Here is a 27,226-nt window from a genome sequence, read left to right on the forward strand (position 1 = left end):
TCCTCCTTACGTGGACACTGGTGTGCAGGAATTTAAGTTTCCCTGGGACATGACTCCCAGAGATGAGCCTGGCCCTGGCATCCTGGGATCGACAATGCCTACTTGATCGAAAGGAGGGAAAAGAAATTTTAACAGAATAAGGTTTCAGTGGCTAAGAGATTTCACATAGAGTTAAGAGGCTATTCTGGAGGCTACTCTCATGTAAGCTTCAGCTAAATATTGCTAATTGACATGGCATGCCAAGCCCCAAACAACAGTATTCCTGTAAAGCCTAACGAATACCCAAGGCTCTATCTGAGACTCTAAAACAGTTTCACTCATTAAGTTTATTTTTCAGAAGCCTATAACCTCTAGACAGTTCCTAACTGGTTAAGCCCTGAAACCAAGAGTTACCAGTCTCTCCAAGAGCATCAACCAGTTGCATTCCCCTGCCGCATGATGTTGATACACATTTTCAACATGAAGCAGTTAGAAAGGCCATTGCCCAAATCTCTCTCAAGAGTGAGAGAAAGATCAAAAGAGAGAGAGCTATATCAAAGAAGATAGGATTTAACAAATAAGTATGACCACTGAATCATACTGATATTTCTTTTTAGTCTCAAATGTCAAAAGAGCAGCTAGAAGGAAACACCTGAAATGGTGGCACAGTAACCCATTATACTTTGAAATCTGTTCTAAACCTACTTATTAAAATGTATTTTGAAATTTATTGCTTTGTTGTGTATATGTTATATTTCACAATAAAAAGTTAAAAAAAAAAAAGGCCCATGTGGGAGATGGGTTCGATTCCTGGTCCATGCTTTCCCCTACTCCCAGCCCCCAAAAACTCAACAGTGTTGCAATAACAGGATAGTCACATGGAAAAAGAATGAAATGTGACTTCCATAATACAGCATACCAAAAAAAAAAAAAGGGCTCCTGCAGAAACCCAGACAAGCAACTGTAGTGCCTTAACCTCCATTGGCAGCCAAGGGTATAGATAAGGATTTGCTGAAATACACAAAACAAACAACCCTTAAGAACAAAATAGAAAGCAATCAGATGTTTACTTTAACAAATATGAAACTATTACATATAGAGGAAAAGATAAGTGACACAGTGATCAAGAATTAAAGAACATAATGGGTAATTGGAGCTGAAGGGATACAGACTGTGCAACAGGACTAGATACAAAAACTCAAAAATGGACAGCACAATAATACATAATTTTAATGTAATTATGTTAAAACACTGAATGAAGCTGCATCTGAGCTACAGTTTTGTTTGTTTGTTTGTGTCTTTTGTTTTTTTTCTTTTTCCTTTTCTTTTATTATTATATTATTTTTATTTTTTCTCTATATTAACATTCTATATCTTTTTCTGTTGTTTTGCTAGTTCTTTTCCTAAATCGATGCAAATGTACTAAGAAATGATGATCATGCATCTATGTGATGATGTTAAGAATTACTGATTGCATATGTAGAATGGAATGATTTCTAAATGTTGTGTTTCTTTTTTTTTCTTTAATTAATAAAAAAAAAAAGAATTAAAGAATAGATACAAGAAGGGAGAGATAGAAACAAAGATAAATGGGCATCAAGAGAAACCTAGAGTGAAGAAGTGAACTTCTGAGACATATTTATGCTGCTCATCATGTTAAGTATTTGACCAGCATATATATGAGAGCAAATTCAATGCCAAGTGGCTAAAATTTTCTTGCCAGTAAAAATTTACTCCTCCTAAAGCCCCATATCCACCTGAACACATGAATCCTTTTCATCTCCACCAAAGACTGTAATTTTTCTCATGTAGTAACAATCCCTATTCTTCTCTTCAAACAAAATTTTGATGTGTGACTTTATGCCATATGTACCTACCAAGCATTACCCACTGTGCTTCTCTCATTCTTTTTATCATTTTAACTATAGTAACATATATACAGCATAGCTTTCTATTTTAACCACTTTCAAGTATGCAATTCAGAGGTATTAATTACATTTTTGCTTCTCTTTCTGCCAGGACCATCATATATTTGCTACTGGCAAAAGTTACCATCCTTGAATACCTCCAACAATACTAAAAGGCAGGTAAAGCTTATTCCTAAATGATACCTATGTTTTGGGGTTTGATTACATTAAAATGTATTTATTATATTAGAATAATCTCACTAAATAAAGGGCTTTTTTCTTCCTGACATGTTGAGTTTCAGACCTGTATATGAATTCCTAAATGGCAAGTTAAATATTAATACTTACCAGTGGGTCATACAAATGAGCCTCAGGAAATATAAAAACAATAACATATATATGAAAACCAATTTTTACCTTGCCTCATTAGCATTAATTGATGTTCATGCCTAGCTGCTTCCATTTCTGCCTCTAGTTTCTCTTTGGCTTCTCTGATGTTTCTATCAACCTGCTCCCGCTGCTGCTTTTCCATTTCATCAAGAGCCTTCCATCGAGATGCATACTCAAATTCAAATGTCCCAGGTTGAGCAAAACGTGGAGGCTGTTCTCTTTCCCTAAATTAACATTTAAAAACAAAAATTTTTTAAACATTAAATAGAGAACAGTAAAAAAAAAAAAATGACAGCATCAACTACCATTTATTTACAACGGTCAAAGAACAGTGACAAGTATTTTACATATACTATCTCACTGGGCAATATTGTCAGGTAAGCTTTACAGGCCTGAGTATGAGAAGTTGCCCAAAGATACCTAACTAATAAGTAACAAAATCAGGACTCAATCTAGGCACTCTAATACTACAACCTACATTCTCATAATTTTTTTCCAGTAAGTCCTTCCTGATTTGCACTCAAGTGACAATTTTTCAAAGGATGTACGAATCAAATGTGTCCTAGACAGTCAACTATCTGGAGTCAAAATATTTCCCCTAAGGATGGCAATAAAAAGTAGCTAGCATTTATTTAATGTTAGGTGCTAGGTCAAAAAAATAAACTCCTAAAAATGGACCTGAAATTCTTTCATTAATCTTGGTTACTACTGCTTTATTTAAAAATGCACTGATAAGAATAAAATCACGATCACACGGGTAAAAGTACAGATACTTTGCAATTTTAACTTTTATTTTGGGTTGGAAGGAGAATGGCCACAGGTGGGACAAATTTTGGAACCAGGAACAAGGTAGAAACAAGATACAGCTTAAAAGGTCTATAAAGGTAGATGAGAAAAAAACAGTCACAATCGCAGTATTCTAAAAGTAGAAAACATATTGGATTTTTTTTTTCTTTTTAAACCACTATTGCCTGAGAAGAAAGAAATAAGGGGATCTAGCGACAACTAATTTTTCTGGAAAGACTGTTTATAAGGCAAGAACTTCTAGATCAAAGATAAACTATACTGATAAATATGAAAAATCTTTCATTTTCTTCCGAAGAAACACCACTGAAACAATATGGGTTTTTGAAGTTAGAGCAGAATTTGAATCTTGCTCTTCAGCTTTGTGAACACTTCCTTATAGCATAATTCCTTAGACAGAACTAGATCTTCAAAGTTTGCTGGGATAATTAAACATTATATGAACAAACATTATCTGTAAATTTCACTTCTTATAACATACAAGTAACACTCTTGTAAATCCAGTCCTCTATTTTTAAATCTAAAAAGTTTGAATTTCGCAATGTTCAGTTATGACCAGAAAAAAAAGATTAAGAAATTGTATAACTCTTTAAAAAATGACACGGCAAAAGAAAGTAAAGTTTATAAATTACAACAAATTACTATCAATCCTTCTTTCCTGGTATACTTTCTTCCCTTCTTTCCAAGACACACTCTCCTGGTTATGATCCCTAACTCCAAATGACTGTTTCCGGTCAGTTTTTGCTGATTCTTTCTGATCTTACCAAACATAGCTCTATACTGCAGTACTGCAGGGTCCAGTTCTTTGGCCAAATTTTCTTTACTAACTATATGTTGGTAACTCTAGCTCAAAGAGCTCCTGATTCAAACTGACCCTTCCACTTGGTTATCAAATAGCCATCTCAAGTTTTGAAGTCAAAACTGAGTTCCCAGGCAGGCCACGGCGGCTTAGCAGTCAGAGTTCTCGCCTGCCACGTCAGTGGCATGGGTTTGATTCCTGGTGCCTACCCAGGAAGAAAAAATAAAATAAAATAACCCTGAATTCCCAATTCCAAACATCCATGGGATACTCCAAATCAGTAACTAGCAATTTTCACTTATTTACAGCCAACAACTTTGCTGTCATCCTTTCAACATTCTCTTACATCCATCCTCAAATCCCTCATAATCCGGACTCCATTTTCAAACAATGTCTAAAACATGAATACTTTTCACTGCCTCCAGTGACTATTCTATGTCCCTTTACAATCTACTATTTTTGTTGTTGTTGTTGTTTTTAGTATTTTTACTGAGAAATGTACATACATACATTACGTGGTATACAATCGATGGCTCACAATATCATCAAATAGCTGTGTATTCACCACCATCATCATTCTTTTAGAATATCTGCATTACTCCAGGAAAATAAAAAGGGAGAAAAACCTTATTATACATACCATATTCCTTTAGCCTCCCTCTCATGGACCACTCGTGTCCATCTACTCAATTTATTTTACCCTTTGTCCCTCACTATTAATTTATTTATTCTTATCCATACTTTTGTTTTTCTCATCTGCTCATACCCTGGATAAAAGGAGCAAGAGACACAAGGTTTTCACAATCCTACAGTCACATTGTACAAGTTCTATCTTATCTTTATAAAATTGTCTTCAAGAATCAAGGCTACTGACCTTTCATAACCTGCCAAATCCCAACCAGGACCATTCCAGCCAATCCTAAGAACATCTAGGGGAATATTTAAGATTCCACAAGGGCTCCGCGTATTAGAGTAACTTTCCAGAAACCTACAACCTCCATATGGGTCTCTGAACCAGGTAAGTCTCGAAACATAGAGGGCTTGGCCTCTCTAGAACATCAGATAGTTCCATATCTCTACCCCATATTAGTGACAGACCCTTCCAACATGAGAAAGTTAGAAGGGCCATAGCCCAAATACCCCTACAGAGAGGAATAGAAAGATTAAAGGTGATGGTGGAATTATGCAGAGAAGAAAAGATTTAACAAATGAATATGATTGCTGAATTATTAAATTGATACCTCTTTTAGTCTCCAGTATCTTAAGAGTAGCTAGAAATAAAAATCTAAATTTGTGTAATTGTAACCCATGTCAAACCCTGAAATATGTTCAGCAACTAATTGTGATGCTGTGTTTTGAAATTTATTGTTTTGTAGATACATTATTTTTCAAAAAAAAGAAAGAAAAAAGTCAATTGTGGTGATAAAAAAAATATTTTAGCCTCCTAAATTCTGGAGCAGCTAGAAGGAAAAATCTGAGAAGATCATATGGTAGCCCATGACGAACTCTGGGGTCTGTCCTCTAACTGCTGAGGAGTGCTTTTTTAAAATTCTTTACTTTGTATATATGTTATACTATACAATAAAAGTTTAAAAAAAAAAGAAATCAAGGCTACTGGAACACAGCTCAAAAGCTTGAGGTGCTTCCCTCCAGCCTCTCCATTACAACACAAACTAAAAAGGGATACTCTATAACACACAAGAATAGCCTCCAAGATAACCTCTCAACTCTGAAATCTCTAAGCCACCGCAACTTCATTTTGTTTAATTTCTCTCCTCCCCCTTTCGGTCAAGAAGGCTTTCTCAATCATTGATGCTGGGTCCTGGTTCATAACAGGAGTTCTGTCCCACGTTGCCAGGGTGATTTATATCCCTAGAAGTCACGTCCCACGTAGGAGAGAGGGCAGAAGTTCATCTGTTGAGTTGTCTTATAGAGAGAAGCCACATGTGAGCAACAGAAGAGGTTCTCTGGGTGTGATTCTTAGACCTAATTTTAAGTAGGCTTAGCTTCTCCTTTGCAGCAATAAGTTTCACAGGGGCAAAACCCCAAAATCAAGGGTTTGGCCTACTGACTTTGCTGTCCCCACTGTTTATGAGACTATCAGAAATTCTCCAATGGGGAAGCTGAATATTTCCTCCTTTCTCCCTAATTCTCAAGGTCTTGCAAATACTTCTTCATTCAGTGACAAAATTATTCTGGGATATACCAGGGCATCACGTTAACTTGGACACATCAACAAGATCTCACACTCTAGTCAAAGATTTCATGTACTTAAGGTATTCAACTAAACTGGCCATACAAGTTAAATAAGGAAAAGTACTACCCAAAATATAAATTTTGCACCAAATAAACATTTCTTCCTTTGGTGTCACACATAAGTTGAAGTTATAAAATATGGACAATATCATCCTTTACCATGTGTTCTGATTTACCTTAGTACTATCCAAATCAGTTTCATTCATATTCTACTTGTAGTCTGGTCACTTTCTCAACTTCTTAAGTTCCTGTATGGGATACTGCTGACTTTCATAGCTTCAGAGCTCTAATGAGTCTCAGGTGTCATATAAATACCTGAAGTTTCTGGGAATGACCAGGTTATAAACAAACAATTCAGAACCTCAGAATTCAGAAACAACAGTTACAACTTCTAAATATATATATATTCACATATATATATATATATACACAGTTTGATTTAGTTACATTGTTAGAATAAATCCTGTAGCTGATACTACAGATGCTGTAAGTTTAATATGTGAGGGCATGGTTATTTGAAGGCTGATATGGGTGGGATGTTGTTAGTAATTAGAAATCCTCCGAGCATGCTTCCTATAGCTAGGCATTTGATTGGGTTGAGTAGATACGGGTTGTTTTCATTGATGATAATGGTTGTTTGAAATCAAGGTTGGTTTAGTAGACAGAAAAAGATAATTCGTGTGCTATATACAGCTGTAAGGGACATAGCGATTAGGGTAATTAGAAGTACTCAGGTGTTTGTGTAAAGAGGTGTTTGCTGATTCAATGATAATGAATTTGGAGTAAAATCCTGTTAGGAAAGGCATACCTGTGAGTGCAAGACTTCCAATGATAAGGGACCAGGTTGTCAGTGGTAATGCACTGAATAATTCACCTATTTTTCTGTCTTGTTCATTGTTTAGGTTGTGGATGATAGAGCCCGAGCATAGGAATAGTATAGCTTTGAAGAACATGTGTGTGCAAATGTGAAGGAAAGCTAAATATGGTTGGCTGAGTCCAATTGTTAGTATTATTAGTCCTAGTTGACTGGATGTTGAAAATGCTACAATTTTTTTGATGTCGTTTTGTGTTAAAGCACATATAGCGGTAAACAGCGTAGTAATAGCTCCTGAGCATAATGTAAGTTTAAGTACACGTTGATTATTTTGGAGTAATGGATGAAATCGCACTAAGAGGAAAACTCTGGCTACTACTATAGTTGAGTGAAGGAGGGCTGATACTGGAGTTGGTCCTTCTATTGCAGATGGGAGCCAGGAATGTAGACCCAACTGAGCTGAATTTTCCTATGGTTGCTAGTAAGAGTACTATCAGTGGTATGGAGCTCTTGTCTATGTTAAGCATAAAGATTTATTGTAGGTCTCAGGAGTTAGAGTAAAGTATGAATCATGCCAGTGCTATAATAAATCCAATGTCTCTGATTCGGTTATACAGGACTGCCTGCAGGGCTGCTGTGTTGGCATTGGCTTGTCCATACCATCATCCAATTAATAAAAATGACATGATGCCCACTTCTACTCAGTCAATGAATAGTTGAAATAGGTGTTGGAGGTTACTAGAATAATTATTATAATAAGGAATAGTAGGAGATATTTTAAAAAATTGGTGAATGTATGGGTCTGAATGTGTGTATCATATAGAGAACTCTATAACTGACCATGTTACAAATAATGCTACTGGGACAAACACTAGGGAAAAGTTGTCCTTTTTAAAGCTCATCCAGAGTTTTATAGTTCATACTGTGACTCAGTTTGAAATGATAATTTCTTGGTTTGAAAGAATGAATATAGCAGTTGGGATTATGCTAGTCATAAAAGCATATATAAATGATGTTTTTACATAGTAGGGAAATATTGTTACTTGTTAGTATTGATGTTATGATGGGAAGGATCAGGATTATGATAGTGGTTATGGTGAATAAGATAAATAAATTTATTACTTTTATTTGGAGTTGCACCAATTTTTTGATTCCTAAGACCAATCAATGGATTACTTCTAGCCTATAAAAGTAAGAAAGTCATTTTTTTTACAAATGGGTACAGGAGTTAGCAGTTCTTGCATTATCTTTCTTGGGGAACAAGAATTTTTATGTTCTATTTCAAGATTCACAATCTAGTGTTTTATGTAAACTATATCTGCTATAGGATAAACCAAGAATTAGTTTTGGTTGAATTGATAGCAGGGTTAGCAGCATAAGGTGTATTAATATTAGGCTGCTTTCTCGTGTAAAAGCTGGCTTAATTATATGGGCATGGGTTGTTGGCTTTCCTTGTTATGATTAGTCTGTATAGTGAGTATAGAGCCATAATGACTACATTTAGTCCCATTAGTAGCATTGTGAAATTTGACCATGCAAATGATGGGATTATTACGAACAGTTCCCCAATTAAATTGATAAATGGTGGAAGCGCTAGGTTTGTTAGGCTTGCTAGAAGCCATCATGAGGCTATTAGCGGGAGAATGGTTTAAAGGCCTCGTGCTAGGATTATATTGCAGCTATGGATTCGTTCATAATTTGTATTAGCTAGGCAGAATAATATGGAAAAGGTTAATCCATGGGCAACCATTAACGCAAATGCCCCTATAAAACTTAGTGGTGTTTGGATTATAATAGCTATAATGACCAAAGCTATGTGACTAACTGATGAGTAAGCAATTAGGAACTTTAAGTCTGTTTGGTGCAAGCAGATTGAGCTTGTTATAATTATTCCTCATAAGGACAACAAGATGAATGGGTAAGCTACATGTTCCGTAACTGGATCCAGCATTACAGTGATGCGTACTATCCCGAAGCCACCAAGTTTTAATAAAATAGCTGCTAAAACCACAGATCCTGCGACTGGCACTTCAACGTGGGCTTTACGAAATCATAGGTGGAGGCCATAAAGTGGTATTTTTACTATGAAAGCTATAATGCACACTAATCATAGAAAGTGAGAGGCTCAATGGCTAGGGAGTAATTGGGCTCAGTATTTTATGACTAAGATGTTTAGTGAGCCTAGCAGAGTATAAAACAGGAAATAAATGTTGCGTTCAGTCATTCTGCCTGGTTCCCTCATCGGGTATTGATAATCAAGGTTGGGATTAAGGTTGCTTCGAATAGGATATAAAATAAAAGTAGTTCTGTGGCTGTAAAAGTTATAATTAGTAGTATTTGGAATGTAATGAGTATTGAGGTATATAGTTTTTTTCCGGGCAAGTGTTTCTTTGGAGAGGTGAGCCTACAATCTAGGACCATTCACAAAAGGCCCCAACCTGATAACCCTTATTCTTGACTTCAGTTTACCAAGTTCTAATATTATAGTTAGTCCATATAACTGAGGCATGATATTTTCTCTTTTTGTTCCTGACATTTGATTCAACATACATTCCTTAAGTTTCATACACCTAGTTGCATGCCTCACAACTTCATCCCTTCTTGGGACTACTCAGTAGTCCATGTATGTGTACACCGTAGTCCCCCTCTCGATTCCTCAGTCGTTATACTTAGGCTACCTCCATCCATCGTGGATCATAAACACTGCTGACACAAACACCAGTGTGTACATGCCTATTCCAGATGCCAAACTCAATTACTCCAGGCGTATACTAAGCAACGGGGTTTCAGAATGATATGGCAAACCCACACCAAGCCTCCTGTGGAACCATCACACTGCCCTCTAAGGGGCTGCTCCTATCAGTTTCCCTACCAACAGTGAACAGGTCCATCTCTTTCTCCATATTTCCTCTAGCACTAGTTACCTTGTTCATATTTAAACAGTTTATTCATGCATCATAAAATCCAACTTAAGTGTAGAGACAAGTCTTAGCCACCATAATCTATATGAAGACATTTCCTTTTCTTCCACAATAACCCATACCATACTCCACGCCCTCTTACTGTTTACATTTAGTTTTAGCATAATGCCTTTGTAAAATTCAGTGGAAGCATATTACAATGTTACTGCTGACAACAGACCCAGTTTGCATTGATTGTACTTTTTTCTTCTGGTTTCAAATGTGCCCCCAGACCTTCTCCCTCAATCATACTCAAATTCAGCTTCATTCACTGTATTATTGTGCTACAATCAGGTAGTACTGTGTAATCCATTTCTAAAATTTTACAATCAGTCCTGTTGTGAAATCTGTACTCCTTCTGTAGCAACTGCCTGATCTCTACCATATTTCTATGTCCTGATAATCTGTATTAACTTCAATTCTCAAAGGTCCTCATGGATATTAATTTATACTAGTGAGACCATACAGTATTTGTCCTTGTGTTTCTGGGTAATTTCACTCAACATAATATCCTCATGGTTCATCTACATTCTTATTTGCTTCATGACCACGATGTATTACACCTGCATAATATCCCATCCTATGTAGATACCACAGGTTGTTTAGACAATCTGTTGAAGGACATTTGGGCTGTTTCCATCTCTTGCCAATCAAAAATAATGCTACTATAAACACTGGTGAGCATTTGCCCGTTGGTCCCCTTGCCCTCAGGTGCTCTGAATATTCATCTGGTAATGGGATTGCTGGGTCATATAGCAATTCTATACTTGGCTTCCTCAGGAACAATCAAATTGCCTTCCAGAGTGGTTGCACCATTTTACATTCCACCAACAGTGGGTAAGTGTGCGTCTTTCTCCACATACTCTTTACCACTTGTAGTTTTCTGGTTTATTACTTTTTTTTATCATGGCCATTCTAGTGGATGTGAGATGATATCTCATTGTGGTTTTGATATGGATTTCTCTAAAAACCAGTGAAGATGAGGATCTTCTCATGTGCCATTTACACATTTGTATTTCCTCTTCTGAGAAGTGTCTGTTCATGTCTTTTGGCCATTTTTTAATTGGGTTGTCTTTTTGTTTTTGAGTTGAAGAAACTCTTTGTATATTTTAGATACTAAACCCTTAGCTGACATGTGGTTTCCAAATATTGTCTCCCATTATGCAGGCTGCCTCCTTACTTTCTGGACAAAGTTCTGTGATGCACAAAAGTGTTTAATTTTGACCAGTTCCCATTTATCGCTATCTTTTTTCAATGCCCATGCTTTGGGTGTAAGATCTAGGAAACTGCCTCCTATTACAAGCTTTATTAAGATATTTTCCCACATTTCCTTTTAAACGTTTATGGTCTTAGATTCAATGTTTAGGTCTTTGATCTATTTTGAGTTCATTTTTATTAGGGTATGGGATACGGATCCTCTTTCATACTTCTGCATATGGCTATCCAGTTCTCCAAGCACCATTCACTGAAGAGACTGCTCTGTCCCAGGTGAATGGGGTTTGACCACCTTTTCGAAGATCAACTGTCCACATGAAATCTTGAATAGGAAGTGAGATTTTGTTGGTTTGTCAAGGTTAGTGTTATGCCCAGATATATCCCAGGGTGATCTGGGCAATGAATAAAAAAGTATTTGCTAAATCCCCTTAGGGGGCTGGGGGAAAAGGAGGAAATACTCAACTTCCCCATTTGGAGAATTTCTGATATCCTCGCAACTAGAGGGTACAGCCAAATCAATAGGCCGAGCCCTCAACTGTGGGGTTTATCCCTGTGAAACTTTTTGCTGCAAATGATAAGCAAAGCCTACTTAAGATTAGGCCTAAGAGTCACTCCCTTTTGTTGCTTAGATGTGGCCTCTCTCTCTAAGCCATGGCAGCAAGTGAACTCACCTCACCACCCTCCCTGTTTACATGGGACATGACCCCAGGGGTATAAACATAAATTCCGGAATGAGTAGGGACCTGGCATCAAAAGACTGAAAAAATCTTCGTGACTAAATGGGGGAAGAGAAAAATGAGAAAAAATAAAGTGTCAGTGGCTGAAAAATTTCAAAGAGTCAAGAGGTTATCCTAGCACATTATATATAGTTTTATAGTTTATGGTACATTGGAGTGCCTAGAGGGAAGTACCTGAAACTATAGGGCTGTGTTCCAGCAGCCTTGTTTCCTGAAGATGACTGTGTAATGATATAGCTTTTACAATGTGACTGTGTGACTGTGAAAACCTTGTGTCTGATGCTCCTTTTATCTATGGTATGGACAAAGAAGGAAGAGAGAAATGAGACAAAATAAAGTTGCAGTGGCTCAGAGAATTCAAGCAGTCATGAGGTTATCCTGGAGGTTATTCTTATACATTATATAGGTATTTTTTTGGTTTATGGTGTATTGGAATAGATGGAGAGGAGTACCTCAAACTGTTGAGCAATCTTGTTGAACTATCTTGAAGGTGACTGTATAAAGAATTAATGTTTACAATGTGACTGTGTGATTGTGAAACCTTGCTCTGATGTTCCTTTTATCCAGGATATGTACAGATGAGTAAAAATATGGATAAAAAATAAATAACAGGTGGGAACAAAGAGTAAAATAAATTGGATAGATGGGAAAACAAGAGGTCAATGAGAGAGAAGGGTAAAGTATACATTATGTATGACTTTTTCTTTTTCTTTTTTATTTCTCTTTCTGGAGTGATGCAAAGGTTCAAAAAAATGATGATGGTGGTGAATACAAAACTATGTGATGATATTATGAGCCACTGATTGATTGTACACCATATATGAAATGTGTGTGAAGATTTCTCAATAAAAATGTTAAAAAGAAAAGGATTAACTGTCCACAGATAACACTCTATTCAATTCCATTTATGAGTTTATCTATCTTTATGCCAGTAGTACCATGCTGTTTTGACCACGGCAGCATTAAAGTTGAGTAATGTGACACCTCCCATTTCATTTTTCTTTCTCAAGATATTTAGAACTATTCAGGGAACACTTACCTTCCAAATGAATTTGGTTACTGGTTTTTCTATTTCAGTAAAGTAAGTTGTTGAGATTTTCAACGGTATTACATTTAAACTATAATCCAATTCGGGTGCAATTGACATCTTAACTATATTTAGTCTTCCAGTCCATGAGCACAGTATGCCCTTCCATTTATTCAGGTCTTCCATGATTTATTTTAGGAATTTCTTGCAGTTTTCTGTGTATTGGCCTTTTATAACATTAAATTTACTCCTAAACATGTGATTCATTTGGTTGCTATTGTAAATACAATTTTTCATCTTGATTTTCTCTATCAGACTGCTCATTTTAGTGTATAAAAATACTACTGAGTTTCGGGTGTTGATCTTGTACCCTGCCACTTCACTGTACTCATGTATTAGCTCTAGTAGCTTTGCTGAAGATTTTTCAGGACTTTCACAGTATCAGGTCCTCTGCAAACAGTGACAGTTTTACTTCTTCTTTTGCACTCCAGATGGGTTTTACTTCCTTGTCTTCTCTAATTGCTCTGGCTAGAACTTACAGCAGACTGTTGAATAACAATGGTGACTGCATTCTTATCTTGTTCCTGTTTGGAGAGGGAAAGCTTTCAGTCTTTCCCCACTAAGAATGATGTCAGCCTTGGGTTTTTCATATATGCATTTAATCATGTTCAGGAAATTTCCTTCTATTCCCATTCTCTGAAGTGTTTTCATCAAAAAATGGCATTGAATTTTGTCATATATCTTTTCTGCATCAGTCGAACTAATTATATGATTTTTCTGCTTTGATTCCTTGATATGGTGCATTACATTAATTGATTTTATGTTGAATCATCCTTGCATACCCGGAATAAATCACACTTGATCATGGTATATAATTCTAATGTGCTGCTGGATTCAATTTGCAAGAATTTTGTTGAGGACTTTTGCATCTATATTCATTAGAGAGATTGTTCCGTAATTTTCTTTTCTTGTAGTATCTTTGTCTGGCTTTGGTATGAGGGTGATGTTGGCTTCATATAATGAGTTAAGTAGCAGTCACGTCTCTTCATTTTTTTTTGGAGACTTTAAGCAGGATTGGTACCAATTCTTTCTTGAATGCTTGGTAGAATTCACATGTGAAGCCATCTGGACCTGAACTTTTCTTTTTTGGGGGAGCTTCCTGATGACTGATTCAATCTCTTCACTTGTGATTGGTTTGCTGAAGCGATCTACTTCTTCTCCAGTCAATGTCAGTTGTTCACCCCTTTCTAGGAAGTTGTCCATTTCATCTATGTTGTCTTCTTTTTAGTATACAGATGCTCACAGTATCCACTCATTACTTCCTTTATTTCTGGAAGGACCGTGGCTATGTCTTCTCTTCCATTTCTGATTCTATTTATTTGCATCCTCTTTCTCTTTTCTTCGGGGAGGGGGGGGTGTTTGAAAGGATGTATGTACCCTAGAAAAGCCATGTTTTAATCCTAATCCCATTTTGTAAAGGCAGCCACTTCTTCCAGTACCTATTCAGTATTACATGCTTGAAAGTATAATTAGATTATCTCCCTGGAGATGTGATTTAATCAAGAGTGGTTGTTGAGCTGGGTTAGCTGGAGGCGTGTCTCCACCCATTTGGGTGGGTCTTGATTTGTTTCTGAAGTCCTATAAAAGAGGAGACATTTTGGAGAATAAGAGATTTAGAGAGAGCAAAGAAGAACGACACAGCCACAAGAAGCAGAGAGCCCACAAGCCAGCAATTTTTGGAGATGAAGAAGGAAAATGCCTCCCAGGGAGCTTCATGAAACAGGAAGCCAGGAAAGAAAGCTAGCAGATGATGCCTTGCCCACCACATGCCTTTCCACTTGAGAGAAACCCTGAACTACATTAGCCTTCTTGAATCAAGGTATCTTTCCCTGGATGCCTTAGATTGGACATTATTTCTCATAATTGGGACATCTTCTCAGCCTTAAAACTGTAAAATAGTAACCTGTTAAATTCTCCTTTCAAAAGCCATTCCATTTCTGGTATACTACATTCCGGCAGTTAGCAAACTAGAACAGGGGGTGTCATCGATTTTATTAATTTTATCAAAGAACTAATTTTAGTTTTGATTATCTCAATTGCTTCCATGTTTTCAATTTCATTTATTTATGCTCTAAGTTACTTCTTTTCTTTTGTTTGCTTTGGGTTTAGTTTGCTGTTCTTTCTCAAGTTCCTCCAAGTGAACTGTTAGTTCCTTGATTTTTGCTCTGTCTTCTTTTTCAATATAGGCATGTAAGGCAATAAATTTCCCTCTTAACACTGCTTTTGCTGAATACCATAAATTTTGATATGCTATGTTTTTACATTTGCCTCAAGATATTTATTGGCTTCTCTTGTAATTTCTTCCTTGATCCACTGGATATTTAAAAGCGTGTTGTTTAAAATTTATATTTTGAGTGGTGCATTTCCTAATATAACTTACATTAACAGTTTACCTGAACACCATAGTACATGGAAACTTGAGTAGGGCATGAGATTTTATAGGTTTGTCCAGAGTGATGCCCCAATAAATCCCAGAGTGATTTAAACAGTGAATAAAAAAGTATTCGAAAAGTCCCTGTTATACTTTGCTACTAGGAACGGAATGGCTTTTGAAAAGGAGAATTTAATAAGTTGCTAGTTTATAGTTCTAAGGCCAAGAAAACGTCCCAATTAAAACAAGTCTATGGAAATGTCCAATCAAAGTCATCCAGAGAAAGATACCTTGGCTCAAGAAAGCCGATGACATTCAGGGTTTCTCTTTCAAGTGAGAAGGCACATGGCGAACATAGTCAGGGTTTCTCTCTCAGCTGGAAGGGCACATGGCGAACATGGCATCACCTGCTAGCTTTCTGTTCAATGAAACTACCCAGGAGGCATTTTCTTCCTTCATCTCCAAAGTTCGCTGGCTGGTAGATTCTGCTTCTCATGGCTATGTCATTCTCCAAACTGCTTCCTCTTTTATAGGACTCCAGTAAACCAATCAAGACCCACCCAAATGGGTGGAGACACATCTCCCCTAATCCAACTTAACAAACCACTCTTGATTGGGTTACATCTCCAGGGACATGATCTAATTACAGATTCAAACATACAGTATTGAATAGTGATTATTCTGCCTTTACGAAAGGATTTAAATTAAAATATGGCTTATCTAGGATCAATCCATCCTTTCAAACCAGCACTGTCCCCTTGCGGGAATTGTGAGGAAGAGGGAAAATTCAACTTCCCCAAGTGGAGAATTCTTGATATTCTCACAAACAGTGGGGACAACCAAAGCAATAGGCTGAGCCCCCAATCTTGAGATTGGTTCATATGAAACTTAACCCCACAAAGGACAGGTCAAGCCTACTTAAAATCAGGCCTAAGAATCACCCCCCAGATAATCTCTTTTGTTGCTCTGATAGGGCCTCTTTCTCTCAGCCAACAGGACAAGCAAACTCACCACCCTTCCCCTCTCTACATGGGACATGACTCCCAGGGGTGTAAACCTTCCTGGCAATGTGGGACAGAAATCCCAGAATGAGGTGGGACTCAGCATCAAGGGATTGAGAAATCCTTCTCGACCAAAAGGGGGAAGAGTGAAACAAGACAAAATAAAGTGTCAGTGGCTGAGAGATTCCAAACAGAGTCAAGAGGTTATCCTGGAGGTTATTCTTACATAATAAATAGATATCACCTCTTCAGTTAAGGTGTAATGAATGGAGATGCTGGAGGGAAGTGTCTGAAAGTGCAGAGCTGTGTTCTGCTAGCCATGTTTCTTGAAGATGACTGTATAACGATATAGCTTTCACAATGTGACTGTGTGATGGTGAAAATCTTATGTCTAATGTTCCTTTTATCTACCTTATCGACAGACAAATAAAACATATAGATTAAAAATAAATAATAGGTAAAAAAAATATTAAAATAAGTTTAGCAGACTGAAATGCTAGTGATCAATGAAAGGGAGGTGTAAGGGGTATGGTATGCATGAAATTTTTTGCTTTCTTTTTATTTCTTTTTCTGAATTGATGCAAATGTTCTAAGAAATGATCATGATAATGAATATACAACTATGTGATGATACTGTGAATTATTGATTATATAATAAGAATGGAATAATTATATCATAAGAATGTTTATATGTGGATATGTTTCATAAATTAAAAAAATTCAAAACAAACAAAAAATTGTGTTTGGTGTCTATATATTTGAATATTCTGCCCTTCTGCCTGTTCTTAATTTCCAACTTCGTTCCATTATGATTCAAGAAAGTGTTTTGTATGATTTTAATGTTTTCAAATTTACTGAGACTTGCTTTGTGACCCAGCAAATGGTCTATCCTTGAGAATGATCCATAAGCACTTCAGAAAAATTATACCAGCACAACCCTGCTATTGTGGAGTATAATGTTCTGTAAATGTCTTTTTTATTTTATTTTATTATTTTTTTTAACTGTAAATGTCTTTTAAGTCTAGTTCATTTATCATATTATTCAGATTCTGTTTCTTTATTGATCCTCTGTCTAGATGTTCTGTCCATTGATGAGAGCAAGGAATTGAAGTCTCCAACTATTACAGTAGAAGTATGTATTTCTCCCTTCAGTATTATCAGTGTTTGCCTCATGTACTTTGGAACACTGGCTCGTACATATTTATGATTGTAATGGCTTCTTGCTGAATTGTTCATTTTATTAATACATGTGGGGGCCCAGGTCAGGTTTTTTCATGAAGCAGGCAAAGCCACATCAGAATAACCTTGAATGTGCTGCCCTTTGGTCTCCTGTGTGATGAGGTCTGGCCTGGACTGCACCTCATCTAATTCAGCCTTACTGTGGGAAAGTTCTGCCTCTGCAGTTTCAAGCAGGCTAATTAACAGTCTTTCTGTTCTCAAGAAAACTCTGTATCCCTATTCATTACGTCAAGCACATTCTCATGTATTGCACTGCCTTATCTAGATTTCTGTTGTTAAACAGTATAAAATAAACTTGTGCTGGCTTCTTGTGGTCATTGTGTTCAGTCAGGCAATGAACCACCCCATCACTGGCCTTCTTGAATCAAGGTATCTTTTCCTGGACGCCTTAGATTGGACATTTCTATAGACTTGTTTTAACTGGGACATTTTCTCAGCCTTAGAACTATAAACTAGCAACTAACTAAATTCCCCCTTTTAAAAGCCATTCTGTTTCTGGTATACTGTATTCTGGCAGCTAGCAAACTAGAACACTTGGGGAAGAGATACACTTTAGAGAATTACCTCCTTTCACCAGACTAATTAAGTCTCTTGACATGCTTAATTTTCCCTTGCCTGGAGCAGTGCTGGAGCCTGCCAGTGCTTTCAGCTAAAGAGCTGTTAAAAAGCAGGAAAAAAGAAAAAAAAAAAAAAGCCTTTTCAGAGCTGGACCCCTGCTCCTTGGGTTTGTCAATCAAGAACTTAAGTTGGTTCATAGCTTTCTGTATCTCCAGGCTCTATGTGCCTCCTTTTGCAGTATTTTGCGCTGTCCAACTCAAAAATCCTGTTTTTTTTTTTTTCCTTCTGTCAGCCCTGCCCCATCTCTGCCTGTGCAAAATCTCCTAATACCTTTAGTGCTTATTCCAGGTTTATCTGTGCTGGGGGCCTATTTTCAGTAATCAGAATTTTTAATTAATTCCGCAATTGGCACTTGGTGGAGCTATGCCCTTGCTGCTCCTATAATCTGTTTCCTTTCTCCTCGGGGAAACAGCCTGCAGTGCCCGTGGGGGAGGGGCCTGGCCTCCAGTTCTGCGTGGGGTCTCAAGCTGTTCCACCTGGTGCAAACTGGTGTATACTGTGTGTCCAGTCACTGATATTCACACATCAGTTGTTTTGTACTCCTGTCTATTTTCTAGCTGCTCTGGAGGACTAACTAAATTCCATACCTCACTAAGCCGCCATCTTGGCCCCTACAATCTACTGTTAACAGGCAGACGATCCTATTAAAATTTAAGATTAAGCCACTACTCTGTGCTTTCTGTTCTCATACCGAACAAAGATCAGCTCAATGGCCTAAGAAGCCCCAAAACATGGATTTCATACAGTTCTATGTCTGTACTCATCATCCCTGCCTTTACCCATTCTGCTCCAGCTACACTGGCCTCTTTAGTGTTTCTACATGTCAGTCATATTCCTAACACAGGCCAAAAATTACTAGTCCTCCTGCTGGGACCACTGTGCTCTACTCCATCCCCAATTCTGATGTTTCCCTGTCTAACTTCCTCTACTCAAAGTTTTTTCACTCTAATACCTTCTCACGCAGGCCTTCCCTGATCACCTATATAAAACAGCCACACTTGCCTGTTACTTTTCTTCATGCGTTTATCTATTTTATCATTTATCCTCACCTACCCCAACCACCACAAATTTTTTTTCTATCTTTTTCACTGATATATCTCCAGTGCCTGGCACATAGTAAACACTCATATTTGTCACGAAAATCAACTACAAGGAAAACCATTCATTTGCATTAAAATCAAAGAACACTGTCAAATTGGGAAGAGGTAAATACTAGTGGTCAATGAGAGGGAGGGGTAATGGGTATGGCATGTATGAGTTTTTCCTTTTTTCTTTTTCTGGAGTGATGCAAATGTTCTAAGAAATGATCCTGGTGATGAATATACAACTGTGATGATACTGTAAGCCACTGACTGCACACCAAGTATGGAATCTACATATGTTAAGAATGTTCAAGTCTGTATGTTGTTTGGTTTTATCAATAAAAATTTTTAAAAAATCAAAGCATGTTACTTGAAATAACAAGCATAAAATACCACTGTGAAAACAAAGAAATCATATAATCACACCCATTTTTTTCATGATGAATAAAATAAATACTCTTATGCATACATCAAGTATTATAAAATGGTATAATCCTTCTGGAGCAAAACATTCATAATTTGCCAGCAAATATTAACAACTTCATGCAAAATAAGCCAGAAACAAAAGAGCAATATACTGTATGGTCTCATTTAGAAAATACCTGTAAAAAAATTGGGGCCTAGATTGTAAGCTGTTATAGCAGTCACAATTAGCCTGGAGCTGTAGCTGATATTTCTGGACTTTGAGAGGCTGTGCTACATATGTATAACCTGGTATTTCCCTGGAACTTTGGGTACCTGTGTGGCACTCTGAGGCTCAGAGTAAGAGTTCTGCAGTTCTGAGGGTCAGCTCTGTCACATACAACAAAGGTTAGAAAAATTGGAGAAGAAATCACACTTTAATTGGAGATGGGAGCAAAGTCAATCGGTACTAAGGGGGGGTCAGAGTGCAGGGGGTAAGGAGAACATTGTCTCTATTTTGGAACTTTACTTACCCTATGAGACCAAAGGAAGAAAGATTTACTTTGTCCAAAACCTAAATTTTCTGTAGCACATAATCTAATTCAACCGACTTTGATAGATCATTTAAACAACCTAAACACAGGGAACCCAAAATGGGAACGAGGGGTTGTAATTCAGTATGGCTTAATGTGAACGCCCAGGTATATCCCAGAGTAGGCTGAGCAGATCATTTTAAAGTGTTGGTTAATCCCTTGAGGGATGGGAGGAAAAAAGTATGCAACTATTAAACTTCACCACCAGGGAAACCCTGATGCTGTCTCAAACGTTAGGGACTCCTAAGCCAATAGGCCAAGCCCTTCATCTTGAGGCTTGCACTTGTGAAGCTTTATTTATGTAGTGGAAAAGTTAAATCCATCTATAGTTATGCCTAAGCCTTACTTCTAGAGGGCCTCTTTTGTTGCTCAGATGTGGCCCTCCTCTCTCTTTAAGCCCAACTCTGCAGGTAAAATCATTCTCCTTCCCATACCACCCACCATGGGACATGACATCCAGGTATCATATCTCCCTAACAACATCAGATATGACTACCAGGGATGAGCCTGGCCCTGGTACTGTGGGATCAACAATGCCTTCTTGATCAAAAGGGAGAAAAAAAAAAAAAAAGCGGTAACAAGGTTATCAGTGGCTAAGAGAATTCAAATAGTCAAGAGGCTACTCTGGAGGTATCTCTTATGCAAGCTTTAGTTAGATAAATATTGCTGTTTATCATGGTTTGCCAAACCACAAAACCATTCCTGCCAATCCTAAAGAACATCTAGAGTTAATCTCAGACTCTACCAAGGTTCCATACACTATGATTACTTTCCAGAAACCTACAACCTGCAGATGGGTTCCTAGGCCAAATAAGTCCTGAAACCCAGAGGAGCTGGCCTCTCCTGACTATCAACTAATTTCATCCACCTATCCCATATTATCAACAGCCCTTTCCAACATGAAAAAATTAGAATGGGCATAAGATTGGGAGAAAGATCAAAGGAAAAAGGTGGAGTTATAACAGAGATTTAACACATGAAAATGACTGCTGAATCATTATATTGATATTTCATTGTATTGATATTAGTTTCTAGTAGCTTGGAGCAAGTAGAAGGAAAAAGCTAAAATTGCGGAAGTGTAACAACCTACACAAAACTCTGAAATCTGTTCTAAAACTAACTGTTGTGGTGTGCTTTAAATTTTATTGCTTTTTTGTATATATCTTATTTTTCACAATAAATAAAGGGAAAAACTATTAATCAACTTTAATATGTATATGCCTTGATCTAAGTAAGCACTTATATCCTGCTTTAGTTTCATAGTACATTTTACTTCTTAATATGTGTTTTTAATGTTTTGATTCAGTTGTTTCTTGTACATCTCTACCACCTGAAACGTTAGGCATAGTGAGAGCAGTTCAAAGCTGGAGTGCCAGTACCCAGAACAATCCCTGGCACAAGGCATACAAATATTTGTTGAGCTCATGACTTTTATTCTTTAATATAGTTTTATTTTTAATAATAAACAAGTGACTGGTTAAAAGAAAATACCATGTATTCATGCAGGTAATAAACGTAAAAATAAATCATATTAAGTGAAAAAAGCAACTGGTAAAAGAATATACAGCATTTTAAAAAACTCTTTTTTTTATCTCTAAGGAGTTCATACCTTTGCAGGGTTACCATGGTTATTTAATTACGGCCTCCCATTTCATCCACCAAGACCTCAACTCATAATGCACCTGAAGCATACTAATAAGTATTTCCATTATACCCAGATTTCCTCATTTCTATAACATAAATATTACTGACAGTCTCCTCTCCTACCCACCCACCCCTACACCCCAATTATAAAAGTATTTCTCTAAATAAAATATATTTACCCATATACAATAAAACAACTAGCATTCCACAGAGTAGGCCACTCTATTAACCAGATTACATGACTAAACAGAACATCCTATAACCCAACAATTCTTGATAATAAATGTGATATAATACCTTCGGTAGCATGTATCTAAAATACCTCTATAATAAACCTTACTTGTGATATTGCTGAGTTTTCTGCATTAGCTTCTCTGGCAAACCATCTTCATCATCAAACTGCTCCATAGGCTCCACAATGACTGGACGAGGTGTCCTGGACAGGTATAAAAGCATTAATAAGAATTAACGCGAGTGCCTAGAACCAATTCCTAACAATTTTTTATAATTCCAATAGATACCCAGAAAAATGTCTGAGGCATCATATACACTCATAAAATTAGTTAATAAGCATATATGGAGCCAGGCATAGATAGATAACAAGATGAGTAACTAAATGCTTGTTTTTAGAGCATAGTCTCTTCAAGATATCAGAAACGCAAACTGACAATTAGCAACCAGCATAACCACCTCGTACGATAAAGAGAATGAATATCTAATTCATATTGTATGTATATGGTCCTCCTCATTTCCATGTTCAACTGCCTCAAAAAAAAAAAAAAAAAAAAAAAAACCCACCTCTGCTCTTGTGTGTTTACCTGATTTATTCAGAAGTATTTCTTTAAAAATCTGAAGGTCTAAAACGAGATCTAAAACACGTCAGCCAAGCAAACCAAGAGGGAAGCCAGAAAACATCAACAGAGTCAAGGAGGAAGTTGGTAGGTGGGGTAGACAAGAAAAGTGCCTGACACGACTAGAAACGCACTTTCTTTACAATTTCCTAAGTGCAAATGGGTGGGGAAAAAAGAGAAATACGTAAAGTAGGTGATATACATTAAAATTTTCCTCAATAAATTCTTTTTTATACTACCTTAAGAATATATGCTTCAGACAGAAAAAAAGTCTGTCAACTTCTGAGGTACTAAAAGGTGAAGAGTCCAAATCTTCTCTTTACAAATAAAAATGCTGAGATTAACAGAGACTTCAAAGATTGTAAAATTACTCCTGGATTATTGGAGAGACATTCCTGAGAAAAAGAGAATTAGAAGCAGGTTTGTAAAATCCTGACCTGACAGGAGAGAATGAAATAGGAACTTCAGATAAATTCAGTGGGAACCCAATAGAAGGAGGACTTGGGCCTCAATTTACAGGGCAAGACCTCACATCTAACCTCTAACAAAAAGAGCATAATAAAAAACAAGTAAATGCAACCCAACAAGGTGGTATGAGAAAGGAGTTGAGAGTCCCTGAGCTTGACCAACCCAAGAGACCATGTGGTCGTTCAGATGCAAAGGGGCTCAAGAGTCAAAACGAAGATGCACTGTATGGACCACTCACCCAAAGGAAGCCAACCATAGCAGGATCTGATCAGGATAGTAACTGGACAGATATAAAAAGCTACCTTTTAGCAAAGTCCAGCAAAAAGAAACAAGCACATCCTTCTCAATACTACCAGTATCTCCTCTTCCAATCAGAGCAAAATCAGAAAAGGAGACTCAAGAGGGAAAATTTATTAAGCAGATCATTTGTCACTCAGAACAAGACAGAATTACATGGAACTGGTAAGATTAACTTTATGGTGCCAAAGGAAATGGTGAACAAAATGAGAGAAAACTAAAACGACAACTCTATGATTTCATATGGGCCACTAGACACTTGTGTACATTTCTCAAGGGGGTTGCTGGAATGCTGGAATGATAGTCTTCTGAGAGGGTACTTAAGCCATGTATACAAATTTACACTGCTTATCACCTTGTTCGTGCAATTCTGAATCTAAAAGAGATTTGAACAAGGAAGTAAAGATAGTCACAACCATGTCACATTATAGTACACAAAAAGACTCAGGAATATGCCCTTGTGAACCACATGGGATGCTTTAAGGGACTGGGTCTTGTCCTACCTTGTTTATTGGGACATGCACTAAAAAGTAAACATTTATGGCTTCACTGTAACTACCACTCCCTAGAGAAGTTCCCTTTGTCCATTTTCTTACCCATGTTGTTTATTCCACTTTAACCATTAGATGCTAACAAAAACTTTAAAAACCTAACAAATTCTGTTAACTATACATACACTTAACTAAATGTATTCTTTTTACAAATGTAGGTAAACATTACATAGGAAAAAAAGACTGAAAGGAAACAAATTTGAGTGTTTCAGATTTAACATTATTGAATGCTATCTGAAATAGCAGATTTGTAAGGTTTTGTTTTTCTCTCCACTTTGCCGCCAAATAAGTCATTAGTTTTGTTCCAAAAATGGTTAAATGTTTCACTGTTGAAAAAAATTAAATACAGTAAGTTTTATAAAGAAAGGAAATCCCCTGAAATCCTATTACTTGGAGAAGAGCCCTAAGCATATTTCCATAAGCATCTATTCTGACTTTCCTTTCTGCTAGATACCCATAATTTTACAAAAAATGAATCATCTGTATGAGCTTCTTTCAGATATTATGTCACACAATATAAAATGGCACCATTCCAAATGTAGACATATGTATCATAATTCTTTTAACCATACCAACTATTGTACATTATCGTTTCCTATTTTCTGTAATGACACACATGATTAACATATTTGTTACTAATCTTTGCTCACTTTTCAAGTATTGCTTTAGACGGAGAAGTGCAGGAACTGCTTTGTATCCAGTTCTATAGTCGCAGCCTCAAGCCCATTTTTGGGGGGTCCTCTTCTACATTTTCTATGGTCACACTTTAGACCCCAAACAGCCTAAACAGTGTGGCAGATCAACAAAGAAGATTTTCAGACAGCCTGGAAAGATGTTGGAGATAAACTTGCAGCAGTTGTTTTCTAGGCCACGTAGTGTGAGCCTTGCAAAACGATCAAGACTTTCTTCCATTCCCTCTATGAAAAATCTAACAGATTTCGTGTTTCTTGAAGTACAGGTGGATGACTGTCAAGATGTTGCAGCAGAGTGTAAAATCAAATGTATGCCAACATTTCAGGTTTACAAAATGGGACAAAAGATGGTTAAATTTTCTGGCACTAATAAAGAAGTCTGAAGCTGCCATTAATGAATTAACCTAATCATGTTATCTGAGAAACATACCAGCCTTCAGCTGTTTAAGACTTGCAACTTTTATTTACAAAAAAAAAAAAAAGAAAGATCATGTATGAAGACTATATTCCCAAATGCCATCTGATTATAAATGATAGTATTATTTCTACCCTCCTTAAAAATATATATCTATATACAGTACTAAAACCATGGTTGAAAGGCACAATATTTTGCCCATGCAATAAAAAAGCTGTGTATTTTTAAAATTTTAGTCTTTTTTAGTATAATTGAGAGTATTTGAAGAGTAATTTATAAAATAATTTCAGGGTGGCAAAATAAGCAAATGTCTTATGATAGAAGAAAATTATAACTCCAACCAAAACCATTCCTGTTAACCGTAAAGAATACCTAGGGCTCTAGCTGAGATTCTAAAACAATTTCATGCACTAAGATTTCTTTCAGAAACCTACAACCTCCAGATATGTTCCTAAGCCAGGTAAGTCCTGAAACCCAAAGGGGCCAGTCTCTCCAAGAATATCGACTAGTTCCATCCTCCTATCCCATCTTATCACCAGACATCCCTCTGCAACATGAAAAGTTAGAATGAACATAGACCAAATACCCATCAAAGACTAGCAGAAGGATCAAAGGAGAAAGAGGAGTTATAATACAGAAAACAGAATTTAACAAATGAGTATGACTACTGAATCATTATACCGATATTTCTTTAGTCTTCTGTGTCTTGGAGCAGCTAGAAAGAAAAACCTAAAATTGTGAAACAGAGTGACCCATACCAAATCTGAAATCTGTTCTATAGCTACTTGTTACAATGTACTTTGAAATTTATTACTTTTTTGTATATAACTTTCACAAAAAAATGTTTAATAATAAAAAATAAAAAAGTAAATAAGATCACTAGAATCTGATGTTATCTTAGATTTATAAAATGATGCAGTAGTAATTTTAAAGGGAAAAATGAGCTTCTATTTTTTTTAAAGTAAATTTTCTTATCCTCTGTAAGACCTCTAAAGAAAGACTATCATAAATCTTTATCAATCCGCACAAATAATAGGAGTGCTAAAAAAAAATGGATATCTAATATCAATCCATACAAATAAATAGGAGTGCTCAAAAAAAGAAACTAAAATTGAATTAAAATAAAATAATGGTATATATACCAAGGGTTAAGTTAGCTCTTCTAGAAAAATGAGCAATTTATACTTTCGCCACAAGCAGTTTTATCTATACATACAGATGACAGCCCCTTATGTTTCCAATATGACATGTCAAAGGAAGTACTACAAAGTTGTTTTTATTAAACCTATGTTTCTCTTCTGAATCTTAGTCACCCATTTTAGCTGAAAGATATGATAAAGCAAGCAAAATGCTGAAAAAAATCAGCCCTTGTGAAAAATTATCAGTGTAACAACAGACTGTGTGCAGAATAGAGTTAAAACAGGTCTAAGACTACTATTCCATCACCCTAATGATAAAGTGGTTCACTGTGCCTAAAATGTTTGTACAAATAATGTAGTCTGTCAAATATTTGCTTTTCCTTCTGCAAGTTTGAATTTTTACAAATGGCATATATCCAAACTGACTGAACCAGGAACTCAAAGAGAATCTTGTACACCAACATTCACTGCAACATTATCTACAAAAGGGAAAAGGTGTAATGGAGAGGCTGGAGGGAATTGCCTGAAAATGCAGAGCTGCGTCCAGTAGCCATGCTTCTTGATGATGATTGTATAATGACATAGCTTTCACAATGTGACTGTGTGATTGTGAAAACCTGTGTCTGATGCTCCTTTTATCTCCCGTGTCAACAGACGAGTAGAACATATGGAATAAAAATAAATAACAGGGGGGACAAATGTTAAAATAAATTTAGTTTGACATGCTAGTGATCAATGAAAGGGAGGGGTAAGGGGTATGGTATGTATAATTTACTTTTTCTGTTTTCATTTTATTTCTTTTTCTACTGCCTTTTTATTTTTTTCTGAATTGATGCAAATGTTCTAAGACATGATCATGATGATGGATATGCAACTATGTGATACTGTGAATTACTGATTATATATGTAGAATGG

General features: G+C 36.5%; 1 protein-coding gene across 5 annotated transcripts in view; it reads right to left on the reverse strand.

The window, feature by feature from the left end:
• The window catches only part of PSPC1 (paraspeckle component 1), a 127,848-nt gene that overhangs the window by 78,142 nt on the left and 22,480 nt on the right, over window positions 1-27,226 (reverse strand). For all 5 annotated transcript variants that reach the window (XR_013174749.1, XR_013174750.1, XR_013174751.1 and 2 more), the window contains exons 3-4: window positions 22,239-22,334; window positions 2,304-2,500 (exon numbers count right to left, since the gene is read on the reverse strand). Coding sequence is in view for 1 of the 5 variants with exons in the window: in XM_077158777.1 (XP_077014892.1) it covers window positions 2,304-2,500; window positions 22,239-22,334 (293 nt within the window). In the remaining 4 variants the exon portion in view is untranslated. The remainder of the gene's footprint in view (window positions 1-2,303; window positions 2,501-22,238; window positions 22,335-27,226) is intronic.

Source organism: Tamandua tetradactyla, chromosome 4, assembly GCF_023851605.1.
Source record: "Tamandua tetradactyla isolate mTamTet1 chromosome 4, mTamTet1.pri, whole genome shotgun sequence".
NCBI lineage: Eukaryota > Metazoa > Chordata > Mammalia > Pilosa > Myrmecophagidae > Tamandua > Tamandua tetradactyla.